Source organism: Pelodiscus sinensis, chromosome 5 (assembly GCF_052426305.1).
Source record: "Pelodiscus sinensis isolate ZL-2025 chromosome 5, ASM5242630v1, whole genome shotgun sequence".
In the NCBI taxonomy this organism is placed as follows: domain Eukaryota; kingdom Metazoa; phylum Chordata; order Testudines; family Trionychidae; genus Pelodiscus; species Pelodiscus sinensis.
Window position 1 is genome coordinate 114,169,279 of NC_143056.1, and position 24,195 is coordinate 114,193,473.

The 24,195-nt window shown below is 41.4% G+C and overlaps 1 protein-coding gene across 1 annotated transcript in view; it reads left to right on the plus strand.

Moving 5' to 3' along the window:
- GTF2H1 (general transcription factor IIH subunit 1) overlaps nucleotides 1-21,746 on the plus strand; it is a 37,687-nt gene extending 15,941 nt beyond the window's left edge. The window contains exons 5-15 of the mRNA XM_075928109.2: nucleotides 432-525; nucleotides 1,296-1,445; nucleotides 5,247-5,326; nucleotides 6,133-6,263; nucleotides 7,230-7,317; nucleotides 10,090-10,178; nucleotides 11,611-11,728; nucleotides 13,582-13,672; nucleotides 16,652-16,767; nucleotides 17,954-18,046; nucleotides 18,996-21,746. Of these exons, the coding sequence (XP_075784224.2) occupies nucleotides 432-525; nucleotides 1,296-1,445; nucleotides 5,247-5,326; nucleotides 6,133-6,263; nucleotides 7,230-7,317; nucleotides 10,090-10,178; nucleotides 11,611-11,728; nucleotides 13,582-13,672; nucleotides 16,652-16,767; nucleotides 17,954-18,046; nucleotides 18,996-19,082 (1,137 nt within the window). The 3' untranslated portion in view covers nucleotides 19,083-21,746. The remainder of the gene's footprint in view (nucleotides 1-431; nucleotides 526-1,295; nucleotides 1,446-5,246; nucleotides 5,327-6,132; nucleotides 6,264-7,229; nucleotides 7,318-10,089; nucleotides 10,179-11,610; nucleotides 11,729-13,581; nucleotides 13,673-16,651; nucleotides 16,768-17,953; nucleotides 18,047-18,995) is intronic.
- The last annotated feature ends 2,449 nt before the right edge of the window (nucleotides 21,747-24,195 follow it).

Below are 24,195 nucleotides of genomic sequence, written 5' to 3' on the forward strand. Positions count from 1 at the left end.
AGAAGAATAGTGGAATATAAAGGTTTTCCTAATAACCAGCCTACATTTTCCCCTTCAATTTCATTCTCTTAGTACTTGTATAATAGTTCCTCTGTCCTTTTGCTACCCTATCGATACTCACAGGCTATCTATCATTCACCCTTCCCTTATTCTTGTCTTAGCCAAGAAATCTATGTTTTCAGTACTTTTAATATTTATTGATAAATCATTCTTCCAACCTGAAAAGATACTTTTGTAGTAGAAAAAACATTTTGCTGTAAGTAAGTAAATTAGTGTTTTTAAAAGACAATCAAAGCTCACTTCAAAAACAACCCTGAATCATCTATCTGCTCTGCTACCTTAAGTATGGGTTCACACTTCAGTTTTAACTTGTCCCGTAATAAGGTTTTACGCGCTTCAATAACAGTCTTCTTATGTTGTTGTTCCCATAGGCTGATGTTCGGCCTCAAACAGATGGCTGCAATGGTCTGAGGTATAACTTAACTTCAGATATTATTGAATCCATATTCAGGACATATCCTGCAGGTAGGTAGAAAAATCAATACATATGCGATACTAAGCTGTCTAAGTTGATTTTAGTAAGTTTTATCATTAGAAAACTAGAGGATTAGTCCTACGCTTGTTTCTGTTGATAAAGAAGCCCTATACATTTAACATTCCTTCCTACCATTGTCTGTGCTTATTATGCAGTCTTAATTCCTTATTTCAATATTTTTTATAGATTCTAGAGATATATTTTAATGCTTGAGCCTGAGACTCTTGAATTATTGAGTTTGCTTTGCTTTTAAACCATGAGAAAATGTTTTTGCCCAAGTGTCATGCTCTATTTGAAGGATTCATTTTAACTATTTTAAATGTTTCTAATGAGAAGTTGTTGGTAAATTCTCTGATTTTTAAAATGCTAGATTGGACCCTAATACTGAAATTAGTTTGGTCACTCTTGCTTGAAAAAGAACCAGTCCATCTTGGGAACAATTTGGAAGGATTCTTCTTAAACTGCTAGACTTTTGGCATTTGAAGTTTTCAGGATGTGCCTGGCTATTACATTTTTAAGTTTATAAGCTATTGATATTTCTTTCCAAAACGTCATCAGTATTGTTGGGCATGATGCAGCTTATATTTGTTGCATAAATTGCCATCTCTTTTTAAAATCCAAACTCCATGTGTTTTTAGTAAGATGTGTGTGTTTTATGCGGAATTCAGCATAAGCTTAGGTCATTTGCCATCTCATACTGATAGGTAGTACATTATTTTGCATTGCAAAATATCTTATAAACACATTGGTTTGTTTGCAGTAAAAGTGAAATATGCAGAAAACGTTCCACATAATATGACAGAAAAAGAATTCTGGACACGGTTTTTCCAGTCTCACTACTTCCATCGAGATAGGCTGAATACAGGTTCAAAAGACCTCTTCGCTGAATGTGCCAAAATGGATGAAAAGGGTAAGCTTTTCCTTCTCTCTCTGCAATAGACCATTGTGGTTGACCATTACACTGAAAATTCAAAATTAATTTAAAAAAAAAATCTAAGGATTTTTACAGCCACATTAATCAGATAAAACCAACATAAGTTATTTTTAAAAATGAGGGTATGTCTACACTACAGCGCTAATTCGAACTAACTTAGTTCAAATTAGTTAATTCGAACTAAGCTAATTCGAACTAATGGATCCAGACTAAAAAACTAGTTCGAATTAGCGTTTTGCTAATTCGAACTAGCATGTCAACATTAAGTGGACCCTGAACCGGGGTTAAGGATGGCCGGAAGCAGTGCCGGCAGGGCATCAGATGAGGACTTAGAGCGTGGAGATGCTGCCTCAGGCTAGCCGAGGGCTGTGCTTAAAGGGACCCGACCCCCACCCCGGACAGACAGTTCTCGGGTTCCCCGCTTGCAAAGCAGTCCTGGCTTGGAGTGCCCTGAGTGCCCACACTGGGCACATCACAGCACTCGGCCATCAGCCCGGCTGCACTTGCCGCAGGCTGCCATCTGGGGAGAGGGGCCAATTGGGGGGCTGCAGGAGAGCTTTCACCCCCAAAAGCCCACAGAGCCAGCCCAGTCCTCCCCATCGGGGGCTTGTACCCCATTCCTCCCTCACCTCCTTCCACTTACCCTTCCCTAGCCCCCCTTCCTGATGTACAAAATAAAGAAAACGTGTGGTCAAAAATAGAATCTCTCTTTATTGAACAAAACTCGGGGAGACTGGGAAAAGGAGGTGGGAGAGGGGAGGGCAACTAAAATGATCAGAGGTTTGGAAGAGGTCCCATATAAAGAGAGGCTAAAGAGACTGGGACTTTTCAGTTTAGAAAAGAGGAGACTGAGGGGGGATAGGATAGAGGTCTATAAAAGCATGAGTGGGGTGGAGAGGGTGCATACAGAAAAGTTCTTCATTAGTTCCCATAATAGAAGGACTAGAGGACACCAAAGGAAAGGAATGGGTAGCAGGCTTCAAAGTAGTAACAGAAAGTTGTTCTTCACAAAGCAAAGAGTTAACCTGTGGAACTCCTTGCTGCAGGAGGCTGTGAAGGCTACAACTGGAACGGAGTTTAAAGGGAAGTGAGATCAAGTCATGGACGTTGGGTCCATGGAGTGCTATTAGCCAGGGGGTAGGAGTGGTGTCCCTGCCCAAGGTTTGTGGAAGGCTGGAGAGGGATGGCACGAGACAAATGGCTTGGTCACTGTCTTCGGTCCATCCCCTCCAGGGTCCCTAGGGTTGGCCACTGTCGGCAGACAGGCTACTGGGCTAGATGGACCTTTGGTCTGACCCAGGATGGCCATTGTAAGCTCAGGGTCGGGGGTCTCAGTGGACCACCTTGATTTTCATGCACACTTGCTCCTGGGTGGCCAGGCTGGCAGCTCTCCTGCCCTAGCCGGCCACTTTCCTGTGCCTAGTGCAGAGGTCGTGGACGAGGTCCACGATGTCTGCACTAGACCAGGTGGGTGCCCGCCTCTTGCGGTCCCGGGCAAGCTCCTGGGAGCCGCCAGCCTGGTCCCGGGAAGAGGGGGAGGGCTGGGGGGCATTGGGTGGCTGGCTCGAGCCGTGCCAGGTGCAGGGTCTGCTAGCTGTGTGCTGGCAGGCTTGCACCTGACATGGGTATTGTAGCCAGTCCGTGCCCCTTTAAGGAGTTCGGGGCCGGGAGGGGGGCAATAGAGTTTCCCTGGTGTTGGCCAGAGTGGCCACCAGGGAAAGCTGGGGAGCGCTAGCCTCCCACTAGTTCGAATTAAGGGGCTACACACCCCTTAATTCGAACTAGTAAGTTCGAACTAGGCTTAGTCCTCGTACAATGAGGTTTACCTAGTTCGAACTAAGCGCTCCGCTAGTTCGAATGAAGTTCGAACTAGCGGAGCGCTAGTGTAGCGCCTATCAAAGTTAATTCGAACTAACGTCTGTTAGTTCAAATTAACTTTGTAGTGTAGACATACCCTTAGGTATTTGTTTATTATTTGATAAATGCTGTAAGATGTTAGGAGCCAAGACCTATTATGTAATCTTTGAATGGTGTTGATCAGACTGAATGTTTGACCCACTATAGTTACAGTATCTGATTATAGAAGACTTTTTAGGTTCCATACTAAAGTGCTTAAAAACAAATTAGTGCTTTAAAAGATGCCAGCACTAGCAACTCCTTTTTCTTTTTGCAAAATGAATGCAGCATGGATAATATCAGTGAAAGCTTCCTCATAATATACAACCAAGGGGCCTTAACAGTATCTCTGATAATAGGGCATAGTTTTGTTCACATAACTAATCATTCTGTGATGTCTTTGCTGAGACTTGTGACAGATGTGACTTTTATGATAAATCAGTTCTCTAGAGAACTGATTTAAGATTGATTTCTTTTACGGGCTACTTGAATATTTCTACATTTATTGACCATCGTAGTTCTGGGCCATGTTTGAAATAGGGATGTGAAGGACTAGTCAACTATCTGACGATCAGCAGGAGGCAGAAAGGGGGGTACTTCCAAGCAGCAGCACCATGTGGAGCCTGGGGTCAGAGCCCGGGCTCCATGTGGCACTGCTGCTTTGAAATTCTGCATGCAGCCCCGGGGCCAGCTGGGTTGTCCCCAGGATGCATGTTGTGTTTCACCGTGGCAGCGCTGCATGGAGCCCGGGGTCAGCGGGGGAGTCCCCAGTTGACCCCAGGCTCCACACAGCACTTTCGCCAAAGGCTGTGGTGCCCTATCAGTTAATCAAATAGTTGATGCAAAATGCATCAACTATTTGATTAGTCAGTTACTCGCAATTTAACATTTCTAGTTTGAAACAATGACCTCAAGGTGAAAAACCCTCAGTTATATTCTGAAAATGTCTTCTTCCTTTGATGCTTGTGTATAATCTGGGAGTTATACACACATGTATGGAGAGAAGACTAGACTCTTTAATATACAAATGAATGCTTTGCATTCTAATGTCCTTCATCTGACAACTCCAAAGCAAAAACAAACAAAAGCCATACAGTATCATGAGATGGGTAAAGTTAGTTAAGTGTTTTACCAAAGACCACACAGCAAGACAGTGGCAGTACTGGAAACAGAACACAAATAGTCAGTAGTAGTTAGAACAAGGAACTGGAAGTCATATCTACTTAAAGATTAAATATAATAACCAATATTGAATGCAGTACCACTGTTGAATTACTAAAAAATATTCAGAATTGTAGGTGGAAGTTCATAGGAAGTATCTGGAACTAGTTAGAATAATTCCTGCAATAATTTTAAAAAACACAGACCAAAACCTGACTTTTTAATGACATGTACTAAAGCGCAGAAAGCTATTGAACATAATAGCACTTGGACACATGCAAAAGCTTCTCACACTACCTTTTTCCCCAACCATGGAACATATCAAAGGATTAAAAAAATTCATTGTTTTTAGAGATACCTATATACTAAAAGACAAAGCCTTCTTTTTTTTGATACCTGTAGTGTTCAGTTCGCAAGTCACCACACACCTATATAATGCAAAATGTACCAGATATCTTAGATGTTGGTTATTTAAATACAAGTTCAAATTTGACAGCAGATAGTGTTGTTGTTTTTAGAAATACGTTTCTTGCACACGTTGGTGTCTAATATTAATCTGTGCCATACTCTATTGTGTGATTAAAATTACCAAATCATATAAAGGTGGTGACATCCAGATAACTTGAGGCATATGTTTTATCAACCCTGAGTGTTGACAGATGTTCTCAGATACTGCTCTGATAGAGAACACTGTTTTTTGTTTTTTTTTCCTCCTCATAGGGTTAAAAACAATGGTGTCTCAAGGGGTGAAAAATCCTCTTCTGGATTTAACGGCCTTGGAGGATAAATCATTAGATGAGGTAAGTACAGAGAGTGTTTAAAAACATCTATATACAATTTAACTTGATCACCTTATTAGCTTTAAAAAGATTACAAACAGTATTAAAATACAAACTTTCTACTGCCCAAATGCTAATTAGTCAGTGAATTTCTCCTCTTTGTATTAATGATCTGAGTCTGAAAACCTAGTAGTCCTTGGCATGCTGAATTTCTCTAAACATCTATGAATGTAATATTCGCAGCTAACAGTGTAAAAATAAATTGGCATGAGTAGAGAGGTTTGTATTCAAAGTGCTAAACAAACATTAATCCTGTCAACATCCCTCTGAGGTTGGGAAGTACTATCCCCAGTATACAAATGGGGAAACTGAAGTGGAGAAGGAAAGAGGCCATGGTGTAAGTAATCAATAGAGCAAACATTAAGACCCCTAAGGATTCTGGACACTATATATATTCCTCTAGATCACACTGCTGTGCTGTTCATTCAGTAAAGTCCAGGAAATGCGGAATTCCTGCTACATATCTGATCTAATGGAAAATAGGAAATGGTCTCACTTCTTTGACTCAGACTTTAAAGACTGAAGGGTCCAACATGACCATCTAGTTGGACCTCCTGCACATTGCAGATCACAGAACCTCACCTGCTCACTCTTGTAATAGTCTCCTGACCTCCGGTTGCGTTACTAAAGTGCTCAAATGGCTTAAGGACTTGAAGTTACAGAGAATCCACCATTTACACTAGTTTAAACAGGCAAATGATTTGTGCCCCATATATAGCATTTAATTTAGAATAACCTTAACAAACTATTCATTACTTTACCTGCAGGGTTATGGTGTTTCCTCTGTGCCGTCCACATCAAACTCCTCAAAGTCCTTCAAGGAGAGTAGCAATGCTGCCATTATAAAACGCTTTAATCATCACAGTGCCATGGTCCTTGCAGCTGGGCTCAGAAAACAGTAAGTTCCAACATGGGAAGGAGCTCTCAGAACTGGAGACTAACTCAAACTTGAACATTTTACAAATGTTAACTTGCAGCTTGTGGAATATTATGATCTGAAAAACAAATCTGATCACATAGATTCTGTTTTGACTTTTAAAATCCTTTCAATGTATCAGACCTCACCAATCACCAAAACTAAAGTTATTTTTGCATAAGGTAGTATAAAATATTGCAGTTTGGAAATATATATTCCTCTTCTGTATTGTGTCTCAAACATGGATTTTTTTCATGTTTTATTAAAAGAAAAGTGTATCTTGACTGAGTCACCTCAGAGAATATTTGACAACTGAGAACCTTGCCCAAACTATAGCCCAAATTAAGACCTAGAAGGCCATGAGTGCAGCGAAGCTGGTCTGGCTTTTGCCATACAGAGGGATGGATAGATTGGATGCAAGGATCTCATATCCAATTTATACCACCTGCATATGGAGCATAGCTTGTAGGGGCTTCTTGTACTCCAATACTCAGGAGACATGGGACTGGAGAGCCAGGGCAGCTAAACCTAAATGGCTCAGTTACAGGTCTGTTACAGTAGTGGCTGCTGTACAGCCTAGGCAGGATTCACCACTGGAATTCTGCAAAACTCACCCAACTATAGTCAACTTATTCAGTCTGTTCTTTAGGAGGAATATTTTTCCCTTTAATGCTTCTATTTTTGCTCATATGACTTATTTGTTTTCATTTAAATAGAATACGCTTTTTTTTTCTTTGCACAGAGATACCCATTAAGGACAAGATCCCGATCCTTTTTAGAGTGACGCACATGTCCACCATTTAAGTGCAAACCTTTTTGAAAGAAATAATTTGGAATTCAATATATTTTGAATCAGATTAACCAACTACATGTCCTTAGTCTAAATGTCAGTCTCTTACAAAATGACTTGCTGTCACTTCCTTTAATGTACTGTGTTTTTATTTTAAGAGAAGCACAAAATGATCACTCCAGTGAGACCAGCAGTATGGATGGAAATTCCAGGGATTCAGATTTCTTTCAGCCACCAATAAAAAAGGTATGAACAAAGTGAGTTTGCTAGTGCAGTTCCAACTGAAGTAGAATACTGTCAACAGCTGCATAAAGCATTATTTAAAGTACAGTAATTCCTCATTTAACATATGCCCACTTAACACGTTTTTGCGATAGCACAATTTTTTTTTTTTTATTTTTTTTTGTTTTTTTTTTTTTTTAGGGAACGTTTTTTGAATTACATGACCGTCCCCGGAATGACACAATTTCCCCAGCCGGCCTGTTGCCGGCGGCTGCGCAGGGCTTCCCCCTCCTCCCTGCAAAGCAGTGGAGGGTTCGCCACTTGCCGCGCCATTCCCCGCTGACTCCCCCTTGCCGGACGCTTTGCCCCCTCTCCTTTGCCCCCACTTGCAGACCGACGGCTGGGTTTCCCCTGCCAGCCTGTCACCAGTGGCTGCGTAGGGCTTCCCCCGCCTCCCTGCAAAGTGGCAGAGGGTTCGCTGCTCACCGCACGGATCCCTGGTGACCATCCCCTCGCTGGACACGGTGCGGGTCCCAACAGACCCGTCACGGACATATTCCCAACCCAATCCTCCTCCCCTCTCTTCCCCTCCCCTTCCCTTCCCCCAGAGCCAAACACCTCCCCTCCCTGCTATAACCCAGTCCCCTTTCTTCCCCAACCTTATGTCCCAGTCCTAACCAACACCACCGCTTGAAACACAACCCCCACTTTTTCCATTATTTTCAATGGGAAAACTGACCCCCCCCCCCATAATACGTTTTCACTTAACATGATCATTTTCTGAAACTTATCTATAGTGTTAAATGAGGAATTACTGTATTAAAAGTATGAAGATTGATATGAATAGAATTCTTGGGCAGCACCATAATGGCCAACAGAGACTTCAAGAAGGAAGTGACAAAGATGGGAAAAGCATCCATAAATATAGTGTATGGAAATCTAAGATACCGAGAACAAAACTGAGAATTTTCAATTCTAACGTACTCTCAGTGCTCACATATGGCCTTGAGATAAACATGCTGTTGACACAGAGCTCTTTATTTAAATACAAATAACTTGTAAAATTGATAGTACAATCTACCCGTTAATCTTTTTTTCTTTCACTGAACGAACATTAACATTTTTCCCCGTGTATTTGTAACAAATCTTAAAAGGTATGTTCCTTTCATTGTGTGTGGTTGTAATTATACATTACCACTCCTAAGTGCCCACGCACCTTTGGGGCAACATTCAGGCAGAGAATTAGGATATTAGTAGTCGATGGAATTAATATATTGCAAAAGGAATGTACACTTATTACTTATGCGTAAGACGAATGCTAATTTGATGTTTCAACGTAAAGGGTTGACCTTGCATCAGAATCAATCAAATTTGAAACTTATTTTCAGCTGATTGGGGCACAGAAATGAGGCAACGGTAGTGTTTCTCTTAAAATTTTTCCATGGGAGCTTCTGTATTTGATACTGGAATTATGTAAAAATGGTTAAGATGATGGAATGTTTTCAATGACTGCATCCAAAAAGCTGAGGAAAATTCCAGTGACTTAACCCTTCCACGTACACTTCTCAACCCCAAAAAATTACTTGAAATCCACACAAATAGCAAATATTTTTAGAAAATACCCATTGTAACTTTTGTGGCAGTCAATAGTTCTGACTTTATTGTAGACAGCAGTTCTGAGTGGGAATGAATAATAGGATTAAAGGAAAATCTCTCTGTACTTAATGATGAAGAAAAGAGATTTCTAAAACCACTTTCGCTGAATCATTTAACTGCATTACTGTCAATGCTCCTTAATATTTTCTGTCCCAAATGTGCACCTTATTTAGCTGCATACCTGCAATGACTCTGATTACATTCCTCCACTAAAAATATTAACCTTTTTTCTTAAATACATATGCACATAAACAATCCTTTGTACTCCCTGTTTATTTCTCAATTGTCATTTAAAAATTGTATAACAAGACAATGATTTTGGAATTCTTGCAAACATTTTTGTTTTCTTGGTCTCTGTGCTTTAATTAAAAAAAATCCTTTTGTAAAATTATTTCTAGCATGTGACTTCCAATGCTTTTAAGCACCCAGCTGTATTCTGACATTTTCACACAATCATTGACTCTGTTCTGTAATTATATCTTAACATTTTCAAAACTGACCAGTGGTATAGAGTGTCTTGAGTTTTGGGTGCCCAGTTTTCAACCGTTAAAGGGGCCTGACTTTCAGAAAGTGCTCACTATTTGGCCTCTGAAGACCTAAATCCTTTAAGATGTCAGCTTGGATATCCAGAAATGGTTGTCGCTTGTAAAATTAAAACTGTCTGGGTAAAGGGCTTCAGGATTTGGTGGGAGATGCTGGCTGAGACCACAGCACAGGGTGTGGCCGCTTTGTGCTATGCTTCTGAGGGAATCTTAACCACGGGGCCAACAGTCTATCATGGAGGAAGACCTACCTATGTGGAGGTAACCCTCTTGTGGCAAAGAGATATTGCCACAGGCTGCGGGTGTTATGAGAGGAAGGAGCCTCCCCCCATGCTATGGAAATTGTATAGGGATCTTGCAACCTCCATAGCCAGCATCACTGAAAATCATGTTAGTTGGCCAGAGCTACGTATGCATCTCTCCTTTTGAGGTGATACACTGGGTGATGCACTGCTAGACCAAAGAATCTGAGTGACTTGGGCTTTTTTCACCTTTTCCCCCATTCTTTTAGCAGGAGACTCTGGACAAGGGAAAAAAGCAGAGTCTACATATGTGCAACCATAAGCATTTGATTTTTAGTTGTCTTATTATATTGCAGGTGAAGCTACAGGAGGCTATTGAATATGAAGATTTAGGAAAGAATAATAGCATTAAAACTATTGCACTAAATCTAAAGAAATCTGATCGGTAAGTTCAATGGATAAAAGAAAACAATAGTTCTTTGGATGTTTCAACATATTAAAATGAATATAAATCTCTTTCTGGTCTGTTCAGAACAATATGTTCCTAATCTGCTTTGTTTTACATGGCTTTTTTTCAAGTAGTTACCATTTTCAAAACTGCATCTTTAGTTCAGGAGGACTTTTGTGAATTTAGTAAGTATTTACAAACTGTTGCCGTAAGAGCCGTAATTTTAGTCTGAGTATGAAGGTCTAACATTGTTAAACCGCTCTAATCCACTCGAAGATCTTGTCTTCACTGGACAGAAGATTGACAGTGCCACTATTGATCTTCTGGAGTTTGATTTAGCAAGTCTGGTTAAGACTCGCTAAGTCAAACTCAGAGGGTGCCCTTGCTGGCAGCCAGTACTCCTGCTTGTGCATTTGCACCTGTCGATCTTCTGCTGTGGGGAAACATGAAACAAGGTTAATTACGTAGCTGGAGTTATGTATCTTGCCTCGATGTTCTCTATTAGTGTAGACCTGGCCAGAAACAGCTTGCAAGCATTTCTATTAGTATGATGCATTTAGAAATACTTGCATTCTCTGCACAAGATTTTACATCACTTCTTTTGTGATGATTTCCCTTTTGTCTTCCGAAACATAAGCTTTCAGTTTGAAAAACATTACATCTCCCAACATTTGCAAAAATAACCTTCCAAATGTGTACCAATGGTTGTAGTGTTCTTTGTGAAATACTAGTCCTGAGTGGGGTGACATGCCCCATTCACCTGAATCCTGACAATGTGACATCTAGTACTGCCAGTGTTGATTGAAGCTTTAAAAAGAGGTTTAAAGGCTTAATGTCATTAAGTCTTCAATCATAAAGACCAGGTTTATGCTACAGACGTATGGCGGTAGAACTGCACTGTTCAGGGCTGTGCAAAATCCATGCCACTGAGTGACAGTTAAACCATCCTAACCTTCCCTCCCTCCCTTCACCCCGACACACACATCCCCTGTAGACTGCATTTTGTCAATGGGAAAGCTTCTCCTATCAACATAGCAACTGTCTCTCTCAGATATGGACTAATTATGCTAATAGGAAAAGTCTGCTGTTATGCCAATGCAGTGTTTTATGTGTAGAGCTGCATATTAAATAAAGAATGACATATCCCTTTTCATTTTGCTGTCACACATGGGAAAAGCTTAGCTTAGGTCACACATGGGAAAAGCTGTAGGTGAAATTTGGAATCTTACCTATTTAAAAAAAAAAAAAAAACCAAACAAACCTCTGATTTTCTTTTTTTATTAGAGGCCAACAGCCAAGTTTGTACAACACCTAAAAGCTGAAAAGTACAACTGCTACATAAATCTTAGTCTACTGGGAATTAAGTTTTTGCAATTAACATTTTGCTCTGTAATATTCTTGAGGTTTTTTCCTTTCTCTCTTCCCATAGGTATTATCATGGTCCAACTCCAATTCAGTCACAGCAATATGCAACCAGTCAGGATATTATTAGCTCTTTTCATAGTATTAGACAAGAAATGGATGCCTATGTACCCAGATTAACTCAGGTAGGAAAAGATCATTTTAATTCAACTACCAAAAAGTAAAATTCCCTCCTTAATATCAGAGAGTGAGTGTCATATTAACTTTGTCTATATATTTCTTGACATACTGGAATGATGGTACTTTTGCGGTTTTGTTCCTCAAGATGAACCTGATTCTTTTTGTATTAAATTGCATAATGTGGGAAATTGTTTTAGAAGTGAAGTCTTTAATCAGGACAACTCATAATTTACCTGAATTAAGCTTCAGAGCATTGTTTTAACAATTTTGCTTCAGCTCTTCTCTGAAGCTGTAACATTTAAGACAAGTAACTACAGATTTGCTAGTATTAATGGGCAGATTCTGTAGTCCTCCCACGGCTGTGAAGATGCTCCAAAGATAGTGGAATCAGTGTTGCTGTACTGCACAGGGTAGAATGGAAAGCCGCATGAGGAGACTTAGCACCATAACGTGAGGCTGGAAGTGGAGCTATCTCTGGTGGCCCTTACTTTGTGCATGCAAAATGTGTTGTTCAAAGGCAGTTCAAGGTCACAGCCAATGAATTTGTGACTAAGTGGATCTGCTTTACCCTGAGAGCGCATGTAGGAGGTTGCCAGATGGCTGCATGTGTGCTGTGCCCACAGGTTGGCTGGGATAGCAGGTTTTCTTAGCTTTCCTTGCATGGGCAAATTTACATTTGGCCCTAATTAAATTGCCAGAATTGTTTGTACCCCATAGTTCTAGTAAAATAAAAAGTCCAGTATTGGTGTTCTTTACTTACATATGTACCAGTTATGCAATATCATGCGCATGTTAACTCACAGTAAAGACTTCAATTTGAGAGCAATACTGGTGGATAGGTGCGGTCGATGTTCCGATCGTGATTTCTGGAATTTCCACAAATAACATGAGTTGATGCTTAGTACAGGTTAAACCGCCCAAATCGGAGACTCTCTGGTCCAGCAACATCCGTGGTCTAGCAGAGCCACAGAAGTTGCTGGACCAGAGAACCTGGAGGAGGTGACAGCAGAGCAGGGGCTGGGGAGCCCCCACTCTGACCAGGGAACCCCCAGTAGTACCAGGGCCAGGCGGAAGCCAAGGAGCTCCTGCTTCAGCCGGGGAACCCCTGATGGTAGCAGGACCAGGTGACCAGGGAGTCCCACCCTCAGCTGGGGAACCCCTGGCTCAGTGGGGCTGCCTGTGGCCAGGTGGTCCGGGCCAGGAATCCCAGCAAACCCCTGGTGGCAGTGGGGCTAGGGTGACTGGGCAGCCTCTGCCAGGGAACCCTCTAGTTAAAGTGGGGCTGGCAGAGGCGGACGGCTGGAATCCCCAGCAGCAGGACAGCCCTAGCAGCAGGGTGGAGCAGCCAGGAGCCTTGGCTGGGAAACCCCTGGCAGCAGCAGTGCTGGATGGTCCCACCTGGGAACACACTGCGGCAGAGACCAAGCAGTCCCTCCTGGGAACCCTGAGGCAGTGGGTAGGCAGCAGGATGGGGAGCTGTGTTGGGCTAACATTACGGGTGCCAGCAGCAGGGAGCCCAGGAGTGGGGCAGCCAGCAGGGGAGTACTGACCTACCCTGGTCTGACAAACTCCTTGATCCAGGACTAATCAGATCCCAAGTGTTCCAGACCGGGGAGGTCTAACCCAGCCTGTAAGAACTACTTGTCCAGTTCCCCATCGCATCAAAAGGCAGATGACTTTTATACTTGCAACATTCTAAGTTATTTCAGTCTAAGATCTCTAATGTCCTGGCTGATGTATCTCAGCCAGTGTATTTCACTTTTAAGATTCATTTTTCAAAAATGTTTTAAAGCAAGGCACTGGGAAAATGATACCAAAGGACTTTTTTTTTATTATTATTATTATTATTATTATAAAGGTTCTTTCAAGTGGTGCTGCTACTAGCATCATCACAGCCCTGTCACCAGGAGGAGCACTTATGCAGGGTGGGACACAGCAAGCCATAAACCGTAAGTATTTGTATAGTAAGTTATTCATTAGCTATTGAGGGTAGAGGAGCTTATGGCCTGCTGAGATTTTGGGTTTTTTAAGAGTAATGCTGGGGTTGTAAAAGTGGGGTAGGGTTAGGCATTGGAAGAAGACAGCAAAAAAAAACCAGCATGGGAGGGAAAACTGTTATTCACCACCCTTTACTGACCCCTTTACATCCATTTTCCCCTTGTGCTTGCCTGACTGTGGCTGTTTCTGTTATACTTCCTATCAGTTACCAGGAAAATGAGTGCAGGCACACAGCTTAAGCCTGGTTTTTTCTTCTCACTCACTCATTCACTCACAATCCAATCTACACAGCTTCAGCTGTGCAAATAGTGTAACTGAAGTTGACCTACTTACCGCAGCATCCTCCACACAGCAAGGTTGGCAGTGAGGCTCTCCCATTGACTTCAGCTATTCTCCTCATCCTGGTGGAGTACTGGAGTCGAGAGGAGAGTACTCAGAGATCAATTGATCACTGTAGTGTTGAGCCACAGCATAGTAAGGACAAGCCCTGAGTCTTTGCAATGCTGAAGAGACAGGATCTCAAGGAGGTACAAGTGGGATCAGTAAGAGAGGCAGAACTAAAGCGGACACAGAAGGCCTGTGTGGAACAATTATCTCCTTGTAATTCATAGGAAAAATTAAAATGGGGTAATTATTTCAGAGACCAGATAGATGATCTAATGTCTTCAATTGCATCAACTTGTAGTGGTGAGCCTCACACAATAGGGATATAAAAGAGCAGTCAAGTCGACTACTTGCATTTCTCCTCCCTCCCCCCACCTTGCTGCCTCTATCAGAGGCTTCTGGGGGCGGGGGAGATGAGAGCAGGAGCCAGTACTGGGGGGAGCCAGCTTAAATGCTGGTTCCCCCCCAGCACTGTCTCCGTGATGCTGCTTCTCTCCTCCCCCATGCTGCTGCCTCTTATCAGAGGCAGCAGTGCAGGGGGGCCAAGGAAGGCTGCTCCCGCAGCAGCCCCTGTCTGCAGAGGTCCCAACTCCCTGCTAGGAATCCCCATGGACAGGGGCTGCTGGATGGCCGCAAGCCAGGACTGAGCAAGCATGGCCCAGGAGCTACCCCTGCTGCAGCTTTGCAGTTAAATGTAGTAAGAGCCTGACTGCCTGCGTGCCCATCTCTTACTACATTTAAACTGCAGAGCCACAGTGGGGAGGCTCCTTCTGAGCATCTTCGCTTATCAACTAATCATGTAGTGGATACAAATTGTATCGACTACATGATTATCCAGTTACCCGGCTCTTAACATCCTTAATGCACAGCTTCAGGGTGTCACAGCTACGTCCACTTAGTCGTGATGCTTGGAGTACCTTTCCGAGACCCAAAGAGCTCTGTGTGGCTCAAGCTCATTCCTCTCTCCAACTGCAATTGGTCCAATAAAGTTATTACCTCAGCCACCTTGTCTCTAATATCCTAGGATTGATCCAGCTATAACTACACTGCATACTGTTATTTCACAGACAGATTTGACTTCACAAGCTGTTTCCAAATCAAATCTACTGCTTGCTCTCCTGGAATAAATGAAGCTTTATTTTGAAAATGGCACAGAAAACATCAAAGCCTCCACGTTCACAGTGTGGCACTCCCTGGCCTTGGAAAATATGCCACAGGCTAGAGCCCTGCAGCTGTGTGTGTTGAGACAAATTTGGGGTCCTAGTCCATCGTTTGCTGGGACCCCACTTCCCCCATGCAAATTGGGAGCTGTCTTGGCTCTTTCACTTGTACTGCTGCTTCCTCATTGACTATTTTATATTTGTGCTTTTCTCTCCTCTTGCTCATTTTGTCTGATTGTTCTTTCCCTAAATTTCTTTTCATGTTTATCTGTCTCTTAATTCTTTTCTCTTGCTGATTTATTTTTTTCTCCTCCTCCACCGCACAAGTTTTTTTTATTCCTTCTACCACTGTGATTTTGCTCTTGCTTCTGTCCCTACCCCATATATTAAAAGTAAGGAAGGACCATGCACAGTGCTAATATGTGAGCCAGTGGGATCCAATAGAATCCTAACTAATTTGTGTTGCTTCTGCTTTGCAATGAGCAGGACTTGACAAATCATGTAATCTACTCGCCGCTTGGCAAGCCCTGGCAATGAGTAAAATGTCACATTTCAGACTGGGATGCTTCTCATGCAGCCCTTACCCTCAGCCCCCACTGGAAGAAGATGGAGGGTTGTGAAGCACTGGGATGGGTTACCTAGGGATGTGGTGGAATCTCCATTCCTAGAGGTTTTTAAGTCTCGGCTTGACAAAGCCCTGGCTGGGTTGATTTAGTTGGGACTGGTCCTGCCTTGGGCATGGGGCTAGACTTGATGACCTCCTGAGGTCTCTTCCAGCTCTATGAATAAGCACCAGATTAGGGTCCTGTGTTCCTAGCCACTGTGGATTTGGAGGAGTGGGGGGTCCTATTACCTTTAATGGGGTGGGATTTACACTTTAATGAATGTTTACATTGCCACTAATTATCAAGGAAGTTTAAAGTTTAAGAACAAAGTGTTTACTAACTTTTTTAATGAGTCATATATCATCTCATTTAAGAGACATAAATAAGGTACAAGAAACCCCTGCTTTACAACGGCCTGAGTTGCGACCCCCTGCACTTACAACCATTTTTGTAAGTGTGGAAGGGGCCAAAACCCTCCGATTTAATGTCCTCGACCCGCATTTACGATGGTGCACGGCACCTATTGTAAATGCGGATTCGAGTTACGACACCCCCAACTTGTGATGCTTCCCCAGGAACCGATTGCGTCACAAGTTGGGGGCCGCTTGTACAGAGAAGTTGTGTTGACATTCAGCTTATATACTGGTACAATATAGTTGTTTGACACTGATACCTGTAATGGGCAATCTAACAGTTTTCTCTGTGTATTAACCAGATCTTATTTTACTTACGCATTCCATTAAGTAAGCAAACTTTTAGAAATTTTCTTTTCCTGTTGCAGAGATGGTGCCAAATGATGTTCAGTCTGAACTGAAACACATGTATGTGGCAGTTGGGGAGCTACTGCGACACTTCTGGTCCTGCTTTCCTGTTAATACACCATTCCTAGAAGAAAAAGTAAGAGGGATTTATGGTATAAACTGGCTTTTATACTAGAAAGTTTAGCAACAATACCATTTTGGATGTGTGTTTATTCAAGCTGAAGTGTCATGTTGTAAGTGATGGGGCGTGTATATATAACCAGGGCTCAACAAAGTATTGAATCTACTCACCCGTGGTGAGTAGATTTCAGCTGGGCGCCCTGTTCATTTGCGGCATGCGCAGTGCGGGTCTTGCGCAATGCGGGGCTGGCGAGCGGCTTTTGCCGCCATTCATCAAGCCCTGTATATAACTCTGCATGTTTTTTCTTTCACTCCTAGTGATTATAGCCAGAAAGTGACTGAGCAGATCTGCTCCCTCTGTGTAATGGGAGCATGATCTGCCAATGCTATTGCCTAACACTGGCTATTGCTGTCCTGCTCCTGTTAACTTTGCAGAAATGATACAGAAAAAGAGGCTGAATTTTTGTGGCTCAGGAACTGTCAGTAGAATCATTACCTATGTTCCACTTGTAGAATCCTGATTACTGGTAATAGAGCCAGAAAAAAAATACATTGTGCAAGATTAGTATAGTAATATCTCACACACACAAGCATTGTGCCATTTAGGTCACCTTTCAGACTATAATTGCACTTCAAAAAAGCTAGCATATGGGACTAAGAATGAGAAATAAAGCATAGGATTCTAGCTCTGCCACGGTCTTCCTGTTTGATCCTAGGCAAGTCATTTAACCACCATGCCACATTTTTGGATTGGACAAAGTAGGCTATTGTATGAAATGGAAACACCTGTTCAGATGTCTTGGGCCTTCTGCTGCAAATTGTTTGTTTGTTTGTTTGTTTGTTTGTTTGTTTGTTTGTTTTAAACTCACAATATGCTGTTGAAGCAGAGAGAATGTGTAAAGTATTGCTGACAAAGATATTCTAGAAAATAAAACAGTAAAGTTACAGCATATTATGCTTCGGTAAACAACTTAAGCTTAAGAAAAATGAATAGACATTTACTGTTTATTTCCATATGTTTGAATCAGAGATTCACATTTTCAATGCAGTAAGAATTTCCTAGCAATTTGTTGTAAGTATACATATTTACAGAAATCCTAGATACTAATTACAAGGGTATTTCAATATGCAGGAGCAATTTGCTACAAGAAAAGTATCATATGAAGAAGTTTGTACACTTTTCTCCTATTGATCTTTTTCAGGTTGTGAAAATGAAGAGTAACTTGGAAAGATTTCAGGTTACAAAACTCTGTCCATTCCAAGAAAAAATTCGGAGACAGTATTTAAGCACAAATGTAAGGGGAAAATATCTTATCTTAAATTATTTGTATCCATATTGATCTTTAAAAAAAAATCTGGCTCATTTATCACAGGATGGCAGATTTTGCTCTTCTGTATTTGGGGGAGGGGTAATTTATCCTGTTGAACATCAGATGTATATTTAATTTTTCTAAAGTGTTTCATTATCCTCATGCCACCTACCCATCTAGAAAGAAAATGACCCAGGGCTGATAGAGAAAAGGATGTAGGATTATTCCATACTGAATTTTTTTCCTTAAACGATTTTTCAAGTTGATAGTCTGATTCCTCAGTGACTGGATGAATGGCCTGGTTAGCTAGTTTCCAGTTACTATAGTAAGTGCTTTTAAGTACATCACTTGATCATACGTTGTCTGCATATTTTCCCTTGAACTAGCTAACTGCATATCCACTGTCTTTACTTGAGGGTGTGTCTAGACTACTGAGTTTTGTTGACAAAAGTGGACTTTTGTCGACAAAACTATACCAGCGTCTACACTACCGCTGAGTTCTGTCGACATAACGTCGACAGAACTCAGCAGTTTTGTCGATGCTGGTAAACCTCATTTTACGAGGCATAATACCTTGTGTCGACAGAGTTCTGTCGACAGAAGGTGTTATTGCCTGTAGAGTTGTATCTAGACTACAGGGTTTTGTCGACAAAGCAGCTTGCTTTGTCGGCAGAACTGAATGTGTCTAGACGCTCTATGTCGACAGAAGTTTTGTCGACAGTATCTGTCGACAAAACTTCCGTCGACAAAACCCTGTAGTCTAGATGTACCCTGAGATTCTTGACCAATAAAACTTTGAAACATTGTAGAAAATTCTCCTTTCACATCACATTCCTTGGTACAACTCCCAGAAAATCAAGCCCATTTTTATTTGATCACAATAAGGGCACACGTTTCTCATATACTGGGACGATCCCTTTGTTTTATCTTTCAGTTGATAAATCATATAGAAGAGATGCTGCAGACGGCCTACAATAAATTCCACACATGGCAGTCCCGACGTATGCTCAAGAAAACGTGAAGATTCATGCTATGAAGGTTGGAGAGGGAAATCTGCAATAGCAGTAGGAATGCAACCTGGCAAATGTGCATATCTTATATATTGCAAATACATCTGCAATATGTGGATTCCTGGAAATGTTGCTAACTGACCATGCACATATTTTTGGAAAGGACCTGTGATTAAACTTGAAACTAGGGAGAAATTGAGAGAGAACCAAAACAGAAGAGCTGAGAGGGGAAAAAAAAAAAAAAAAAAAAAAAAATTAAGACGCTGTTTACTGCAGTTACTCAGGAACTGCTTTTGATTTGCATAAAGAGCTGCTTTTCAGAAATAAACTTTAAAAAGGGTGTATTAATAAATTCTGAAATTGTTTGTCTATTTTTTTTAAAGGTGTATGGCACAGGGTAGAACTTAACATTTTTCTTCACTGGATTCTGGTATTTTATTGAATTCTGTTTGTATTTACTGAAACAGGTTAACAATGACATTTTAAATATAGCGGACACTGTTTTTGTTTCAAACATCTGAAGAGATTAGTTATCAGAAGACAAGTTTCTGCCATACGTTGCACCACAAATTGGAAGCAACAGACATTGCACTGAAATCTGTTTTGGGTTTGGAGGCCGTAAAGGCACAGAGGGGAGGTTATATTTCGCATCATGTCTTGGATTTTTATGCAGAATATTTCAGTCATCAAGTTTGCATGTTTTCCTTTGAGTACAAGGGTTGCTACTGCATTTTTAAGGTGGCATCTGTTTTCAAAAGGAGAGAATGCGTTTTTAAAAATAAAGTTTCTTACTAAAGAACTAGAAGAAAAGTCACTTATTTTCATCTTAGAAGAAAAAGACTCTTCCTAAATCTGCTTTTCTCCACTCTTCCTTGTTGACTGTTACACTATTTTTGGCGAATTGATAATCATTGCAAAAGAGTGAAAAGTTATGTGAATACGCAACCTCCTGAGAGAGATCTTGAATCTGTGCCATATTTTGTTCCAAATAGATAAACTGTGAGAGTTGATCATAAGACCTACCTGTCATGTATTAAATATTTGACTTAGACAAAGTAAACCTGTTCTATATTAGTAGATGCAGTTTAATGACACACAGTATTTTATTTGTTTCATTTTGATAATTAACAAAGACCATGGTATGGGCTACTGCCATTTTGACTTGGGTTAAACGTGACTGTTACAGAATTAGGATGCATTAACTACACTGAGACATCAGAATGACTCCTAATCCTGAGTATCTGTGTGCATTTGTGTATACACGGACATGCACAGTTGCAGAATCTGTCTGTGTCCATGTTCTGCTGCTGCTCCCTTGGGAGGGGAGGAGGATTTTCTCATTGAGTGTGTCAGCTATATGCTTATTATATGCAATGGTTTCGGGTTGCTTAGTCCAATAAGGGTTTTGGTACAATCAGAATTCGTCTCTGTCTGCACTGATGAAGCCTTGTTCAGAAATGTAATAATGCATTGTTAACCTAGCTTTCTTCAATCTGCCCTTGCAGATAGGTGCATGGTTATCTGCTCTGTGCTAACTACAGTAATATGATTCTGCTACCACACACAAAAAAAACCAATATTTCTTCCCTTACATGGTGAAAACTATAGGAGGAAGTAGAGAGAGCCAACTTGCTAAAAATGCAGTGTGTGTGCTCTAGTAATATATTGTCTGTGTGTGTTTAAAAAAAAAATTACTTATTCTCAAACTAAAGTAAACTTAATTCATCCCTGCTCTAATTCCATTGGATTTTAACAGACTCATACTAGGGAGAAATATGACCCACAATAGCCTTTAACATAGGATACCTGTCAGTGTCAAATCTAGCTTGTAAAAGAGCCACAAAAAAGCAGGATGCTTCAAAGTAAAGACACAAAGGGGCAGGGTTTTTAGAGTACAGTACCTTTCTTCATGGAGAAGCTTTCATCAGGCCAGAGTAACTGTCTCTGAAACTATGATAAACATAAGCAAGATTGCACTGAATTTAAGCAACCCTGTTGGTTTAACATTAGAAAGGTAGGCTTTTGAACATTAAATTAAATGGCATTTAGGGTGAAGAAACAGAATTAACCATTCTTGCAAATGTTGTTGGGCAAAATATTTTAGTAAGTTTCACAGCATATGCACTCTGGCAGCTCCTTGCCTTGCAATCGTTGTTTGAAGGAGGAATATGTTCCTCTTCCCAGGTCCTTAGGCTTACATATATACCAGAGAGCTCATTGATACCTAAATATATTGTGTGCTCTGAAGAAATGTTGAAAGCAGCAGTGTTGTCCAGGAACAATGCGAGTGAGGCTGCTATGCACTTTGCATATTGCTCTTTCAAATATTTTGGCAATAAAAGAGGCAAGCCCCTCCTAAGGTAAGGGATGCAGTCCCCACTCATGCAAATTGAAATGCTCCTTCCTCGAGATACCTTTCTCCGGTTTTGTCTCCCGAGAGCATTGATTTAAATAATTTTGTAGCATGGTCCAAAAAAAAAAAAAAAAAAAAAGAAAGACTTGATAATTCCTTAACTGTTTTGAAACTGAATCGTTCACTACCTTGCATTATATGCTAATTGGAATCTTTTATACTGACTTGTATTTTTAAAGGAAATTCATACAACTTGTATCACTGGCATTGATTCAAAGTATTTGTAGAATAAACCCTACTGAATTCTGCAGTCAAGTCTTCTCTAATGCTTCAAGCCTGTGTATTTGTGATGGTCAAACAAATCTAAAGCAAAACACGCTGCCTATGGGTCTGAATCAGTGGAGCTGCATATGGCATAATAATCAGCTGTCTTCTTGGCAGTAGAATGCTTTTCAGAAGAGGACCTATTAGTGGCCTAGGAATTCTCTTCAGTCTGTCACTGAAATATCTTTTGAAATGCCTCATTTAATTTTTAAAGTTAGGAAACATTTTATTGGTGATGCAATAGTAGAGTACAGTTTTCTTGTTGCTACTCCATTATGTCATAATGACTTTTCCCAATCAGTCGTAGAGCAGCTATTGGATAAGAGGACATGGGTGGTATATTAAGTGCTTCCCTTTTAAGTCTCAGAGCCTTGCTGTAATATAGAAAAACCTTAGTATTACACTAACATAACACCTTAAAATACCAAAATACTGTGCAGCTTTAGGTACTGTAACAATTGCATTATCTGGCGTTCAAATATAGGCTTCCAAGGTGGAAGATGGCAGTGACTTGATAGCAGGTACTAACCCTAAAATGAGAATGAAAAGGGAAGAGCTTTTACCTATTGAATTCTTAATGGCTCCAGTAACTTAGTTACAGTGGAATCTGACAAAACAGGACTAAACCGTATGGAATCTTTGAGAATGGGGTTGGGTCCTTCAGGTGGAGGCCTCACTAAAAGATGGATGCTATGCTGCCCTCAGAAGCACTACCCTAGCACTGAACCATTGATTCAGAGGAAAGCATGTCATCTGTCCTATGGGCAATGCTACTTCTGCTGCACCTGTGAGTTTTGTTGTCCAAAGTCTAACTTTTCTTCTTGTGATCCTCTGCAGTTTCTACACATCTGGATTCCTGGCTTCTTTTAATATAGAAAAATCAACTTTTTGGTCATGAGTTAGCTTGATTTAAAATAAAGTTGTTCTAGGTTTGCTCACAATTATATGTGAAATAAATAAATTGCAATACTTTTAAAGTCACTTCCACCACCAACCCTTTCATCACTGAGAAAAGAAACTGTGGTCTTCTCTCAAAACCTTCACAGGGCAATTTTTTTTTTTTTTTTTTGGCAGCATGACTGGAAAGCATTTGGATCCAAGGAAGAGAGCCAGAATCTGAGTCTTCAAAAAGACTCCTTGTCAGCCCTCTTTCATAGTGAGCTTCAGTGCCCCTCCTGACCACACTAGAGGCAGAATGGCACAGGGGGCTGGGTGATCTCTCCAGTAGGCTAATCCTGGGCCACTGAGGCCTTCACAGATCATAACCAGCCCCTCACATTCCACCCAGACACCAATAAACTGCCAACACAGATTCTATAGCACTGGTGTTAGATGCCCCCCACCCAGTAATGAAGCCACTGTGTTCTGTATCAACATTAGGCTCCAGCTAATTTTAACGTGTATCCCAGAACTGGCCAAAATGTGATCTCTCCAATTCAGAGGAAACACTGCAAGGTTGGATCAAGTCAGACTGGATCCACATTTTTTCAAACATTTCCCCTGAACCAGAAATCTCAACCCCAAAATAAGTCATTTTGAAGATGCAGACAGGTGATATATCCAAAACCAAGTTTGCTCCACAAGATCCGGATAAGTGCTGAGGGAAAATGACATTGTCCGTTTCCTGACTGCTATGAGCAGAGGTAAAACTGACAACATTGATTTCACTCAACAACTAGAGCTACCAAGTTGTTGAGTGAAACAACTACCAAGGTCAGGGACAACCCTGCTATGCAGACTGCTGGAGGCTAGGGACCTCGGGACTTTCAACTCTTGGGCCAGCTGGCCCCTGCATTGAAACCTGATACAGTGGGACTTTCCCCGAGCTATAGACCCTGGAAGATTGGGTTCCTCAGCAAGTTGTTGGGTTTCCCACAAAAACCTTCTTTGCAGGCAGGGGTCCACTGGAGCACTTGCATTGAACCCTGTAATGTTTCCATGAAATATTTTGGGTTCAACAGACTGACTTTTCTGATCAAACTGTTCAGTCAGAAAATTTCCAACCAGCTTCCATATAGCCCCATGCAGAGTGCATATGATGTAATCTTCATGTAACAAAAACGCATGGATAAGTCTGGAAAAGTGACAAAATCCTAAGGAGATGCAGAGGTAAAAAAGTGAGTCGGTCATTACGAGTTGGACCTCCCTCATCTGGCACCCTTATGACCTGACTAGTCCCAAACCAAAGAGTTTGCTGGCTCAGGGGAGGACAATGACAGCCCCTCTGCTGCCAGACTCTGGGCCCTGCACTCTGCTCCCAGCCACCAGCTCAGCCCTCTAGTCCCGTAACCTGCATAGTCCTGTTCTACCAGTCCCCCTCCCCCCAGGAGTACTCCAACCTGTGGGGTCCTGACAATGCTGGATCATGAATGTTTCTGGACCAGATAGTCCCGGACTAGGGAGGTTCAACTGGTACTGTAATATGTAATAAATGGCACCTGGGAAGA